This window comes from Pseudochaenichthys georgianus, chromosome 15, assembly GCF_902827115.2.
Source record: "Pseudochaenichthys georgianus chromosome 15, fPseGeo1.2, whole genome shotgun sequence".
Lineage (NCBI taxonomy): Eukaryota > Metazoa > Chordata > Actinopteri > Perciformes > Channichthyidae > Pseudochaenichthys > Pseudochaenichthys georgianus.
In genome coordinates this window covers 1,711,790-1,727,477 of record NC_047517.1, presented here as the reverse complement: position 1 = coordinate 1,727,477, position 15,688 = coordinate 1,711,790, and the positions used below count along the sequence as shown (strand labels likewise).

The 15,688-nt window shown below is 42.4% G+C and overlaps 1 protein-coding gene across 2 annotated transcripts in view; it reads right to left on the bottom strand.

Annotated features, from left to right (window-relative positions):
- shtn1 (shootin 1) overlaps positions 1-15,688 on the bottom strand; it is a 129,712-nt gene that overhangs the window by 99,598 nt on the left and 14,426 nt on the right. For both annotated transcript variants that reach the window (XM_034101001.2, XM_034101002.1), the window contains exon 3: positions 13,981-14,041. In XM_034101001.2, the coding sequence (XP_033956892.1) occupies positions 13,981-14,041 (61 nt within the window). The remainder of the gene's footprint in view (positions 1-13,980; positions 14,042-15,688) is intronic.

Below are 15,688 nucleotides of genomic sequence, written 5' to 3'. Positions count from 1 at the left end.
TTAGTAAGCCTCATTTATACTTTTGTAGCAACACTATTTTTATATAATGGCAAAGAAAGGGTTCAGAGTCTTTTCTTTGTCCCCGTGTCATATGTGGCAGCACTTCAATGTTTCTTAAACATTACCCACTGTCGTGACGTGTGAATAAACTCCAACTCTGTATCAACAACACTGTTGTGTGACTTCAGTTAGATACTTGTACGTGTGTAGATTAGAAAGAGGTAAGATAAGGATCTGCAGTATTGTATGAAGTATTAATCGTACAAAGGTCAGTTTTATACAAGTAGAAGTGTGTATTTACCTGGTAGTAGGCTGTCAGTAATGGCTACGCCTCTCTATTTGGACTGGTAGATCTCGGCAGACTGGCAACTTTAAAAGTAGCTCTCGGTTCAAAAAAGGTTGGGCACCCCTGCCATAGACTACAAAAGTCTTACCCAAGGCTGAATCATAAACTAAAATGTATATGTATGTATAAAGGGTTACGTCCTTAGCTGGCTAATAAGTAACAAGCTAAGCTACCAAGCACACAAACACCTGCGAACGGGGTTAACATGTATAATATTATCATTTAGACTTCTTGGAAGTTCTGTTAGTACATTCAAGCGCACAGCACGACATTTTAATTGTCTGGTATTTGTAACAATATTCCCTAAAAGGCACAATCACCACGAACACGGCTAAAGCTAAAGGGTCAAGTGCAGTACTATGACTAACGTTGTAGCCTAGCAGAGTGGACAAGTTGCTGTTAGCTGACAGTGAGGCACATGTCCATCAAAGTGACCACGCCCTAATTTATGCAAAAACTTTAAGACCTAATATAAATAAAAGGGTCGTGTTAGAAAACAATTCACTCACGGATTCATAATCATGAAGGTGGAATCTAACTATATCGATAATAATATTTATTGCAATCCATGGGTAGAAACATGGTTTTTTTCTGCTGTAAAGTTGGGCATTTTAACATGGGGGTCTATGGAAATTGCTCCTTTCTGCAGCCAGTCCCTAGCGGCCCATGTGTGAACTGCAGTGTGTGGCACTTCCGTATTGGCGTCCCGGCTGTTCCCCAGAGTTTGCCGCTTGATATAGATAGATAGATAAATAGCATACATATAGCGATATATTTAGCGATAGATAGCATAGAGAGATAAATAGAGAGATAGATAGAGATATAGAGAGATAGATAGATAGATATATAGCATACAGATAGCGGTAGAGCAAAGTGAGAAGGCTAACGTTAACGTGATGGCACTATTTTACACTCGATGTCTCCAAGATCTACCGAATGTTAACATCAGTGATGTACATCGGCTGGTAAAAGCGTCAAGCTCAGCCCCGAGGAGCAAAAGAGAAAAGGGGTTCAAGATGTACATATCCAGTTACATCGACAATTATGAAGGTAAGTGACAAACAAAGCTGTAGTTGTAGCTGTAGAAATGCTTTTATGTGGCAAATCTAAGAATGTAATATTGTTCATGTTAGACATAGTTTTGTTTCTTAAATTAGCTTCCCCAAATGAAAGGTGTTTTTCAAACTAGTGGCCAGAGTTGGGTGTAACGCGTTACTTTGTAACGCGTTACTTTGTAGCGCGTTACTGTAATAATATGACTTTGTCGGTAACGGAGTAGTGTAACGCGCTACTTTTATAATCCAGTAATCACACTACAGTTACTAACATTGCTCCGACACGCGTTACTTCGTTACTTTCTAAAATCAGTCATAATCAAACCTCAACAAACACCTGCAAAGAACACATGCTAGGTGAAGCTAACGCACATAGCTGTTGTTTATTTATATCACACACACACACACACACACACACGTAGTTCTTCTTCTCTGTTTTCCGGTTGTTGCTTGTTTTGAATGACGAATACACACTACCGCTGCCTGCTGGTAAGGAGAGTTATTGCCACTCACGCATGCGCAGTTCGTACGTGCTCGGCTGAAGTCTGGCTCCAGTGCAACACATGGCCAACACGCAGGAGAACACGCTGACGCAACAGCGTGAGCAGAGATAGACTGCGCAAAATATACAGATAGCAGGAGACAGAGGACAGCCACGGTCAGATAGCAGGAGACAGAGGACAGCCACGGTCAGATAGCAGGAGACAGAGGACAGCCACGGTCAGATAGCAGGAGACAGAGGACAGCCACGGTCAGATAGCAGGAGACAGAGGACAGCCACGGTCAGATAGCAGGAGACAGAGGACAGCCACGGTCAGATAGCAGGAGACAGAGGACAGCCACGGTCAGATAGCAGGAGACAGAGGACAGCCATGGTCAGATAGCAGGAGACAGAGGACAGCCACGGTCAGATAGCAGGGGACAGAGGACAGCCACGGTCAGATAGCAGGAGACAGAGGACAGCCACGGTCAGATAGCAGGAGACAGAGGACAGCCATGGTCAGATAGGAAAACATTCAGGAGCTATCTGGATCAGTCTTATGCGACAATGGAAACTGAACTAAAGAGAACATTTGAAACTTTAGCAGTCTGCGTGATCTGCCTGTAGGGAGGGGCGGGCCGGCCCTGCGAGTAAAGTAACGAGTAAAGTAACGAGTAAAGTAACGAATTACTTTACGTAGATAGTAACGAAGTAGTGTAATATATTACTTTTTTTTAAAGTAATATGTAATATGTAATATATTACTTTTTTTTAGTAACGACCCCATCTCTGCTAGTGGCCATAACAACACCCTGATATCCTTATAAACGGGTGTGACTAAAGACCGAAGGGCGCCGGAGGGCGCTGGATGGGGCCGGAGGGCGTGCTGGATGGGGCCGGAGGGCGCGCTGGATGGGGCCGGAGGGCGCGCTGGATGAGGCCGGAGGGCGCCGGAGGGCACGCTGGATGTTATCTGGCATAGTGAAAAGCTGCAGTTACCACCTTCGGAACATTGGAAAGATCCGAAAGTACATCACTGGAGATGCGTGCAAGGCAGCAGTCCAGACCCTTGTTGCTTCGCGCATGGATTACTGCTCCACTCTGTTATTAGGAATTCCACAACAACAAATCCATCGCCTGCAATTAGTACAGAACAATGCAACGCGTCTCATCTCTAGATCTGCATTAGACGACCACATCTCGCCAGTGCTCGCTGAGCTGCACTGGATTCCCTGTCATCTCAGAATCCAATTCCGAATCCTGACATATGTCTATAAGTGTCTGCACCACCTGGCACCCAGCTACCTCCAAGACATCCTACAGATCTACACCCCGCGCCGCTGTCCACACAACATATATATGTTATATATATATATATATTGGAACGCGTCTTGACCGCCCTCCGGCGCCCTCCAGCCCCATCCAGCGCGCCCTCCGGCGCCCTCCAGCCCCATCCAGCGCGCCCTCCGGCGCCCTCCGGCCTCATCCAGCGCGCCCTCCGGCCTCATCCAGCGCGCCCTCCGGCCTCATCCGTTCTCGTCAGCCACCTGATTTGCCATCACTGTCGTCGCTGCATTTAAAGAGTAGTCATGATCACAAACAGGGACAAGTGTACTGACAGCGCAGCGTCATACGTCATTAATGAAAAGTAAACTAATATTAGACAAATATGAACTTTAAACATCCATGACTTAAACATATAATCCAGGATACAAGCCACAGAGCTGTACCTGCAAGGTGAATATATAACAACTTGTTAAAAAATAAGTGTTTGAATCAATGCGTACAGCAGTTTTATGATATCACTGCCCCATCTAAGACACGAGTGGATCTGACTTTAATTACATTTGAGTGTTTCGTCAACTTAATGTGTTGCTTAAAATAATACTTCTGCATACAGTATGTGTGACAATGTAGCCTAAGTGTTTCACGGCCAGATACGGCTCGAGAAGCTGACTCAGATAAGGAAATATTGTGATATTATATGATCGATGTGCTGATTGATGATGTGATATGAATGATAAGTGCGACACGTCGGCGTCTTATCTGCATAGGCTACTGCAGTTTAAACTGTATTTCCTTTATCCTGTAATATGACTTGATACATTTAAACTCCGCACTGAGCTCTGATTGGTCAGCAGGCGGTGCTTTCACTGAGTTGATCTCTTTTCTATAGATGGTGGAGGCGGGCAGCGTCAGGTAAAAAAATGTATTTAGCCTTCCCAAACCTGAGCCTCACGCGCCGCCTATGGATAACGGACAACCCTATCTCGAAGGTCTCGTAAGTCAAAATACTTAAAAAAATACAATTTGTTTGCACTGATGCTTAGGGGAAGCATAGAGAAGTGTTATCCATGAAATGTATTTTGGGCCAAAGCCAAACCTTGACAGGGCCTTAAATAGGAAATCCCATTCAACCCTGGCATAGGCCTTTTCTGCATCTCGTGAGATTAATACCTCTGAGTTAGAGATTGATGTATCAAATAGTCTCAAAGTGTTGTGAACCATTTGTCTATTGTTAATGAATCCTGTTTGGTCCTCATGAATTATCGGTGGGAGTAGCTAAGATTTTGTTATCTACATTCAGCAAGCTCACTGAAACGTACTGTATTCAAAACATTTTGCAGTGATATAGCCGATTTAGACAGAGTGACATTTACTTGATGACCTATCTAGTACTGGGTCCATCACTAGGTTGAAATCGCCAGCGAGAATTAGGATATGAGTGTGAAGATGTTTGCAGCAGAGTCAGTGCTGAGAGTCACAAACTTCTCTTCATCAAAGTTGGGGGCGTAAATATTTACCAAGGTTACTGGGGTATTTTACATTTCCCCAGTTCCTATGATAACATAACATTAATCTGGCTGCAATTTACAAATTATTTATCTAATATATCATATTCCAATCACTTGTATATAGACTCTTATTGCACTATTTCACTAATTTCTTTTTTTATTTACTTTTTTATTGCGTTGCACTGTTGGTGGAGCCTGTGACCTAAGATCATCGCCATAACTACAATGTAGCTATGTACGTATGACTAATAAAGGCCTTGAACTTGAACTTGTAGCTTCCATTTGGGTCTGAGATAACCTCTGTAAATTCAAAAGGTATATTTTTTAAATTATTATAGTAGTCCCGCGGGATTTTGAATTAAAACTGGAGTGAAACACATGACCAACCCATTGTTTACATAATTGTTTGTAAGGCAAATAAATGGGGGTAAGTAAACAAACGGATGAAAGAATAATAAAGATAAGTTAATTGAAAAATGCTTGCCAGTTAACATTTACACCCACCCACAACATGGAGTCTTTGACCACATCACATGGTCTTATCAACAGTGCTCACAAAACCATGGAACGTTTGAACATCTGAAGTCCTACGTAAGTCCATCATCCGTCCGTCCATCCATCCGTCCGTCCATCCATCCATCCGTCCATCCATCCATCCGTCCGTCCGTCCGTCCATCCATCTATCCATCCATCTATCCGTCCATCTATCCATCCATCTATCCGTCCATCCATCCGTCCGTCCGCCAAGGCTCAAAATACATCACCGCTGCATAGGGCTCAACGAGGGCTCCGGTGGCCAAAGATTGTGAATTGCCCATTGCTATGAGAGCAGACTAAATGTACAGCCTGGATATTCAAAGCATACGACTGTGCAAAATCTAAAGGGATGAAGTAAAAGAGGTTATATTATTTACAGAGCCAGGTTAAACTACAGAGTTGGTGATTAATGTCACTGGACTCATGAGTGACTCCTTTCCAAATACAGAAATTCATATAAGACATTTTCGGTATGTAAAATATTGATTAGTGCAGCTTTAACTAAATCCGGGTATTTGCAAAAAAATCTGTTAAAATGCCAAATCAAATATCATAATGTTGTTAAAGCTGCAATCACACCTCAGTACAAGAAAACGCCCCTGAAGAATGCCCTACCACTTAGCTAATTAAACATTGTGGTTGAGCGAGGAAGAAATGAAGTATTAGTGCCATTGCTGTGGGCAATTCCTTCCCCCAGTGACACCTAATTAAGAAGTTGATGAATGCCGGGCGAGACCCACGTTCCTCCAGCACCCTCCATCAGTCATTCAACAGCACTTAGCTGCCAGCCTTCTTCCTCGGCCTCTTATTCGTTACTCTCTGCGTGTCTACATAATGCTGCGGCCACATTCAGCAACCTACCAAAGGACGCCTTGAACTAAATGACATGTTAATTATAATTACTGGTAGCCATGGTAAATAAACAGAGGTGGAAGTGTTGAAAGTGTATGAGCACGAGTCAACGGGGGGCTCCGTCACGTCAGAATTGGCAGTCTTAATTGTAAGTCTCGGCCTCCCCATCATCATCACTCCATCTTTTTTCTCCATCTTTTTTGTGCCTGTCTTTTTCCCTCATCCTCTCAGGAAAGACAGTGATTACCCCTGTGCCCACGAGCTGCATAATGGTATCAGCGCCGCCAACGGAGCAGTGAATTAAATTGTATCTGCAGCCGCTGTGAAGCCTTGATGAGGGGGGCAGATGCCTTTGTGGTGTTATCATTATAACACAATGGTCATGTTGTCATCAACCTTGCCATCGGCAATTGAAAAGACATGATTGTGTGTTGGGAGCCTTTCTCCCCACCCCCATCAACCATGCTGCCCCACCCCCAGCCGCTTCGTTGTGAATAGGAGCAATTTTCTAAGAGCTATGAAATCACGTAATAGGTCCTAATATGCAGCTGCTTGGCACAGTGAGGCAGCCTGCATTAATGCGGAAGTCAAACACAATACGAGTTTTGGCTGGAGAATTGCTGAAAACACGAGCACGGGCCAGATTTATTCAGATGAAATCCACAACAAACTGTCACTCTTACAAAGATAAACTATTTACTCCATCTTTTGACATGCGGAGACCTATTTTAAATTCTGTCTTCACTGAAGTGGTCATAGCAAAGCATTCAACCTGTGAGCAAAATCATTTTGGGAAAATTGAATGGTGGGCCAAAACATTTGTGTTTGTATTTGTAGTGTTTGGAAACAGGTTTGTGATAGGAGCTGAAGCAGCGACATGGCTATTCCACTGCCGCTTGCTGTGTCCGGGTTCACACATTTGTCCAGCTGGGATCATTTTCAAAACATTATGTTTATAAAAACAGAAATCACTTTCTCATATCATACACACTGATAAGTTAGTAGATGTGTTACATTTTGTATCAAGTACAAAAAAAGAAAGAAATCAAGACCACATCTCAACATATCTCTATGAATGTTTTTTTTCTTAACATTTGATAAGAACTTAAAGGTAAAAATGTTTAAATGATTGGATTAAAAATACTTACTAATACTTACTAAGCCAAAATAATAGCAAAAATAAGTAGCAGTATTACAGTGACTTTGTGTGTTTCCACAGGCCCTCCCATTTGACATTCCTGCCCTCCCCCAATAAACACATTTTTATTATTTATATTTATAACATTTAAAAATGATTTTTTTTAAAAAGATTTTTAATCATAGATAAACTGTGAACGTTTATGCTACGATGTATGTGATGTCAGATAGTAACACATTTAGACCAATCACAGCGTCACACTCTGCCGCCTATTCTGGATTTGTTAGTTTATTGTGCATTCTGGAGACTCCCATTTCTGTTTGAATGACAAAATGGACATCAGAAATTGGCTTAAAAGGTCTAAGGATTTATTAAAACGAAATAGCGATGAAAGAACTGCAGCCGATGGTGCTGCTGGCGACCTGCACCTGCCGTTGCAGCAGCACGCCTTAATGTTACAAGCTTGACCTCGGAGAACCCCGGGGCTGAGTTAGCGAGCCTTGACTCATCAAGGTGGCCGCCACCAACGCTGTCCTCCGAGGCACAGCTCCTTGTGCCCCTACCATCACCACCTGCGTTGCCACACCCTGTACCACACCCGCCAGCATCCTCCTCCTCCTCCTCCTCCTCCTCCTCCTCCTCCTCCTCCTCCTCCTCCGTGCCGGTGCCTCCACTACAGATGCTACCTTGCAGCACATCAACAGGTACTATTGGGCCAGCAACCGCTCAAAGACCAACAGCCCCAGTTGATCTTGGGGTTAATAAACCCAAGCAGGTGAAACTGGATCGTTATCCAGGGAGATTGTTTTCAGGGAAGAAGCGCACCTTTGCCGCTGCATGGTTCAACAACAGACCATGGCTTGAATATTCGTTAAAAGCAGACGCAGCCTTTTGTTTCCCCTGTGGACAGTTTAAAGTAAATATGTCTTCATCTGATGCGGCTTGTACTGTCCAAGGTGTTTGCGACTGGAAACACGCATTACAGACTGATAAAGGACTGCTAAGGCATGCCGCATCAAAAGAACACATTGCATGAGAGCGTTTGTGGAGAGAGACAGATACGCGAGGAAACAAATAAGGAAATTAGTACTTTGGTGCAGATCAGCTGGCACGGAACCGTTATTACGTGTCAGCTGTCGTTGATATTCTAGCTTTTTTAGCTGTCAACCAACTCCCTCTCAGAGGTGACCACGATGCACCACAGCATGTCCGAGGCAGGCAGTGGGCTCTTCCTATCGCTGTTTGAGTATACGCTGCAGCACAAAGATGCAGAGTTGGCCAAAATAATGTTCTAAGTTAGCTCGGCTGAGCGAAAGGATGCACCTGCAATGCATAGGAAAATAAACCATGCCCAAGGCGGGCTAAACAGTACTATTTCTCTCTGAGTGCAACGAAGAGGAAGCTGCCATCCTTAACCTTGCTCGTGATTTATCAGTGTTTGTGCTGCCACGCACACAATGTTTCAAAAGTGGTTTCTATGTTGCCCTTTATTTGTGTATGTATTTGCGATAAGTGTGCGTCTTTGCGCAATGCTGTTGGCCTCGCTGTTTGATATATATTGTGCCGCAGGCCTGCAGCACATGACGGTTTTGTGTGCCCTCCAGACATTCCCAGTTCACCCACAACTAGGGCTGTGCAATTCATCGTATCTTAATCGCGATTACGATTATGGCTTGTGACGATTATGAAAACAGCATAATTGACAAAATACGATTATTTTGTTGGGTGTGCTTTCGCCCCTCCCTAAAAGCCCACTCAGCCACATTGGAGTGACATGTGTTGTGAGTGTTCAGCGCGAGCGAATATGTCGGAACAAGAGCAGCAACTCGTTAAAAAGAAGGGTCGCGGGGAGATTCCCAGTCGATCGCGAGATGTGTCTAAAAATAGAACAACAATATTCTGTTTTATCGTTAATGTCCTGTAAAATAATCTTCCTGTGCCAGAATAATGCACTTGAATGCATCAAAGCTTTGTGATTGGCCGGCGTGACCCCATGTGTCGGGGCGTGGCTGGTGGGCAGTGGGCAGTGCAGTGACAGTCCGCACACACACAAGACCGCACTTATGGCAGAAGCAAAAAAGGCCAAAATATATAATTTTCACTCCGAGTGGGAGGATGATTATTTTTGTATCTATTCCAATTCAAAGTCCATCTGTCTCATCTGTAATGCGAGCGTGGCTTTATCGAAGAAGGGCAATTTAGGAGCGGCATTTCAAAACAGTGCACAAACGCTACGAGACGGAATTCCCTCCTAATTCTGCCCTATGCTCCAAAAGGGGAGGGGCCTGAGAGGACAGCTAAATGCACAGCAGTCCATTTTCACCAGGCCCAACAACAAGAGCAAGGCTGCTCCAGAGCATCTTATCGTGTCAGTCACGTTCTTGAGAAACACATGAAGTCTTTCAAAGATGGCGAAGTTGTGAAAGAAGCATTCCTGGAGGCTTTTGGGGGACAGTAAAAATAACAGTAGCATTTCAACAGGTTTTTGATATAATAAAAACTCAAGTTTGATACCGTTATTAATCAGCTGTAAGTTTTAGTTTGAACTTATTCATTATAATTATTGTACAAAATGGTATAAGAATGCAAACATTAAGATCTGTTCTGCTTAAATTGATTATAGTCTATTATCAATTCAGGTTAAGAAACTAGTGTTGCTTGCATCCTATTTTAAAGGCATTTCTTTTTATACTCTAATAAAATGCAACAAAAAAAGGGTTTGATTCTATTAATGTTGTCTTTTTTATTGCACTTTGGCAGCAGATTCCTGAGTAGCTTCAGATCTCAGTTGTCTTATTAGTAAGCCTCATTTATACTTTTGTAGCAACACTATTTTTATATAATGGCAAAGAAAGGGTTCAGAGTATTTTCTTTTGTTCCTGTGTCATATGTGGCAGCACTGCCACAAGTTCCTCTTCAGAGAGGGTCTTCACTACAGGTGCCAATATTGTCACCTGCCTGCGCTCATCTCTGAAACCAGACCATGTCAACAGGCTGGTGTTTCTTGCAAAAAATCTTTAAGAGATGACATGAGCAGCCCTACCAGCATTTGCCATGGTGGCCTAAACATTTTTATTTGGTCTTAAATCGTAGTTCAACATTTATTTCCTGTTACTTCTGGACCATGACGGTTGGCCAGCCTTCAACGTTTAACTGAGTGGAATATGTTGAATATGTTTTACCAACATGTTGGCTATATGTTAAGGAGTTTTCAGTAGGTTGTGACAGTGCACTGCAACATATTTGATTTAATTTATTTTGGTCTAATTTATTTTTATTTATCATATTAATAATATATGTTTAGTATGGTTTTGGAATTGCGCTCCAACATATTTGTTGATATTGTTTATTGGTAAAATATTATTTGTTTTAAAGTTCAATAAATGGTCAATGAATAATCGTCAAAATAATCGTGATTTCAATTATTGACCCAAATAATCGTGATTATGATTTTTGCCATAATCGCACAGCCCTACCCACACTACACGTTTGGGCTTACCAGGTCTGTCCAGAGGCTTCCCCCGCCACTCGACCCAACTCACCACCAGATGGTGATCAGTTGACAGCTCCGCCCCTCTCTTTACCCGAGTGTCCAAAACATACGGCCTCAGGTCCGATGATACGATAACAAAATCGATCATGGACCTTCTGCCTAGGGTGCTCTGGTACCATGTACCCTTATGAGCATCCTTATGTTCAAACATGGTGTTTGTTATGGCCAATCCATGACTAGCACAGAAGTCCAGTAACAAACCACCACTCCGGGTCAGATCAGGGGGGCCGTTCCTCCCAATCACGCCCCTCCAAGTGTCTCCATCATTGCCCACATGTGCGTTGAAGCAAGCTCCGGCTCCTTCCCCCCCAGAGAGGTGACGTTCCACGTCCCCAAAGCCAGCTTCTGTCGCCCAGGTCTGGTCTGTCGAGACCCTCTGCTTTCACTGCCACCCTTCTGGCAGTGCACCCGACCCCATCACTGTTTCCCGTAGGTGGTGGGCCCGCGGGACGGAGAAGCAGAGGAGTTGCTCACGTTGCCTTTTCGGGCTGTGCCCGGCCGGGCTCCGTGTCAAGCCCGGCCACCAGACGCTCACCGACGAGTCCTCCTTCTGGGCCTGGCTCCAGAAGGGGAACCCGGGCTTCCTCCGGGCCGGGTATCATCACTTCTTAGTTCGTCTTTCATGAGGTCTTCGAACTCAGGAGACATAAATTACCGTAATGGTTGAGTCGATATGAAAGCATTTAGTTTATTAAGTGAAGTATGCAACGAATATCCTCATGTCATCCCCTTAAACACATTAAGTATATTTATACAAAAATTCATACTTTATTTATTTAGACTAAATGCCACTAAGTCTAAGTACTCCATTATAATAGCATTACATATTAAAGCAACCATTGTCATGAACCAGATGGACCACAAGCCTTTTACATTATACTACAAATACCTAACATTGTCAATTTGACTTAATAAACGTCATACACAGTGGCGTTTCTATATGTACAAAAGTGGTGGGGCACAAAAAACTTAGATGTCTATAAGCTTCTGCAGTGAGGTTCATGGCTAGTGACGCACTGGCACTGACTTTTCAGGTTTGCAAATATTATATTTTGACCAAAATCAAAATATAATATTATTTTCAAAAGCTTTTTTTGTGTGATGCTTCAATTAATTTTAAACAGACAGTTCAACAGAAGGATACCCAAAACATTTAAATATTGAATTGTTCTCTCTTAGTAAGATCCCATTTTCAATAAAATTGCGGTCTTACTTGAAGATGAAGTCCATTTGCCTATCCTTCTGGACAAAAATCGCTATTACTTTTTTGTAAAAGTCCTCCTTATGTTCTTGTAGTTTCAAAAGTCTATCATAAATCTAATCTAATCAATAGATTTATGATTCTAAAATGATAAAAGTAGGGTAGACATGTGGATATTATCCGGCTGAACAAAACGTTCATTTATCTAACAGGTTTGTTTCCCACAGATCTTATTTGGAGCTATTTTCTAAAATCCCATGGAGAAATCTCATTGCTTTTTTGTCGAGGGAAGCCACGCGCAGTTTACTTCCGGGTTTTAGAACGCTCCTCTTCACACACCACACTTTTCGCGGCACACGTACTTACAGCCAATCAGCTCTGAATGATGTGAGATGACGTATGGTGGGGATGGCAGCACTATGCCCCTCGGGTCATTATTTTTTTGCCACACACATTAAATAGGAAAATATTTTGAGCATGCGCAGTGTAGTTTTTACAGTCACCATTGACTTAGACAGTAAGAGGGAGGGGCAGGATCGGGTTTTGTACCACATGGCTCTAAACAGCTCAATAGGCACACACTGTAGACACTAATTAGAAGAACACAGACTAAAACAGCAATGTACAGACGAATCAGATGATTAAACATGATCTTAAAATATATATTTTAATTAATTTTTTGCATTTTTTTGTAATCATTAATTGTAATACTTTCTGCTGACACTAGGTGGGGCTGTGCCCCACCTGCCCCTAATGACCAGTCGCCACTGGTCATACAATAAGTCATACATGATATCATAAGACGGCTGTGTTTCTTGAGCTTTTCACTGCTCCAGGGACTTAGCATTGCACTCGCACAGGGGTATGCAACCTTTATGACCAAAAGAGCAATTTTTCCCCCTTTCCACCAATTTTTTTTGTCTGGAGCCGCAAAACATATTTGATAGGTTGATAGCTTATAAAGCTGTATATATTGTTATATCATAGATGAAAACTACAGTTTTTTTGCATTTATTATTTATTACAAACTGTTTACCTCTAATAATAAACAAATTACTCTTGTAAAAAATACACAGGCATACTTTACAAAATAAATTAAACACAGCACTTGGGGAGTCCTCTGCACATTTGAAGAAAAATAAATACAATTAAAATGGGCCCACTTTAAAATAAATAAAACATATAGCTGAACCCTAGACATAGTTAACAAATGTAATTATGACTGAAGATCGTCAGCGGTCTTCCTCTTCCGTGTTTTTCCTCCAATACGTAAAGGCTGCAGCACCTTTGACAACTTCTCTCCACATATCAAACATACCGGTAAGCCAGCATTGTTTGCTGTGAAAGCATATAACTCTGTCCACGCAGAATTAAACCCTCTGTGTTCCTCCCATACTTTTATTTTCTTTGATTTATCCATAGTTCGCTCATCGAGCCGGGGGTCAAGTTATGTGTCACAGTCTATCACCTCAAAATACAAGATACGAAACATTTTCAACAAAATATAAATAGTCCTACAAATATTTGTATTTTATTTCCTTCTTATTTTTGTCTAAGCTCAAGGGAGCCAGAGCAGAGGTCTTAAAGAGCTGCATGCAGCTCCGGAGCCGCGGGTTGCCGACCCCTGCACTAGCATAACAATGAAGGCCTTCAGACAATGTTTAAGAATGATCAAAACAGAAGCAACAGAGGCCAAGATAATCTGACAAACAAAAACATATATAGTTGAACACAAAAATGATTTATGTTACACTGTTACCACTTGTTATCCTCTCTCATCTTTAAAACTCCACAGACCCAGTTCTTTATCCAATGCTGTTGGCCATACTGTTTTAATTGTATTTATCTTGAGCAGCCACACATGACGGTTTTGTGCTCCCCCCCCCCCAATGAAAATCAAATGGCCTCTCTGTAGATTGCTCTGGCGCCAGGCCTGCTTCTATATTATGTGTCTACACAATTAAAGCGTGTAGGTATATGAAGACATTTGAGGACGTATGGAGCCAGGAGTGAAGAGCTTACCTTGCTGGAACTCATTCAGCTTCTTCATGGCCTCGTCTCTCTCCTCCACCAGCTTCTTGCACTTTAGAGACAAAGACAGAGAAACTGAATCTCAGGCCCCCTGCTGTTTGAATCATCCTTTCTCTGTTTGCCTGAGCAACAGCAACTCAGAGGCTGAAGAAATAAATGAAATATTCTGCTGATGGGGAAATGAGGAAATACAATACCTGCCCCTAAAGATAAGATAAGATGTACTTTATTGATCCCAAATTGGGATTTTTTTTGTTGCAGCAGGATAAAAAAAACAAGGTGTTCGAAATGAAAGGAGTAGAAATAACAATAAACATCTCAAAATAGAAATAAACCGGCATTAGAGAGTAGAAAATAGTTGATCTTGAAGATAAAAAGGGGCCCATTTTGTGTAGACACAATATAACCCTAACCCTAACCCAGGATAGTATTTACATTAAGTGTGCAAGGAATGGAATATTACATTAAATGTAAATGTAAAATATACAGTGTGAAGATAAAGTAGAAGAAGATCTCCAACAGCAGACTGGTAGAAGATCTCTAACAGCAGACTGGTAGAAGATCTCTAACAGCAGACTGGTAGAAGATCTCTAACAGCAGACTGGTAGAAGATCTCTAACAGCAGACTGGTAGAAGATCTCTAACAGCAGACTGGTAGAAGATCTCTAACAGCAGACTGGTAGAAGATCTCTAACAACAGACTGGTAGAAGATCTCCAATAACAGACTGGTAGAAGATCTCCAACAACAGACTGGTAGAAGATCTCTAACAGCAGACTGGTAGAAGATCTCTAACAGCAGACTGGTAGAAGATCTCTAACAGCAGACTGGTAGAAGATCTCTAACAGCAGACTGGTAGAAGATCAGATCACCAACCAAAGACTGGTAGAAGATCTCTAACAGCAGACTGGTAGAAGATCTCTAACAGCAGACTGGTAGAAGATCTCTAACAGCAGACTGGTAGAAGATCTCTAACAGCAGACTGGTAGAAGATCTCTAACAACAGACTGGTAGAAGATCTCCAATAACAGACTGGTAGAAGATCTCCAACAACAGACTGGTAGAAGATCTCTAACAGCAGACTGGTAGAAGATCTCTAACAGCAGACTGGTAGAAGATCTCTAACAGCAGACTGGTAGAAGATCTCTAACAGCAGACTGGTAGAAGATCTCCAATAACAGACTAGTAGAAGATCTCTAACAGCAGACTGGTAGAAGATCTCTAACAGCAGACTGGTAGAAGATCTCTAACAGCAGACTGGTAGAAGATCTCTAACAACAGACTGGTATAAGATCTCCAATAACAGACTAGTAGAAGATCTCTAACAGCAGACTGGTAGAAGATCTCTAACAGCAGACTGGTAGAAGATCTCTAACAGCAGACTGGTAGAAGATCAGATCACCAACCAAAGACTGGTAGAAGATCTCTAACAGCAGACTGGTAGAAGATCTCTAACAGCAGACTGGTAGAAGATCTCCAATAACAGACTGGTAGAAGATCTCTAACAGCAGACTGGTAGAAGATCTCTAACAGCAGACTGGTAGAAGATCTCTAACAGCAGACTGGTAGAAGATCTCTAACAACAGACTGGTAGAAGATCTCTAACAGCAGACTGGTAGAAGATCTCTAACAGCAGACTGGTAGAAGATCTCCAACCACAGACTGGTAGAATATCTCCAATAACAGACTGGTAGAAGATC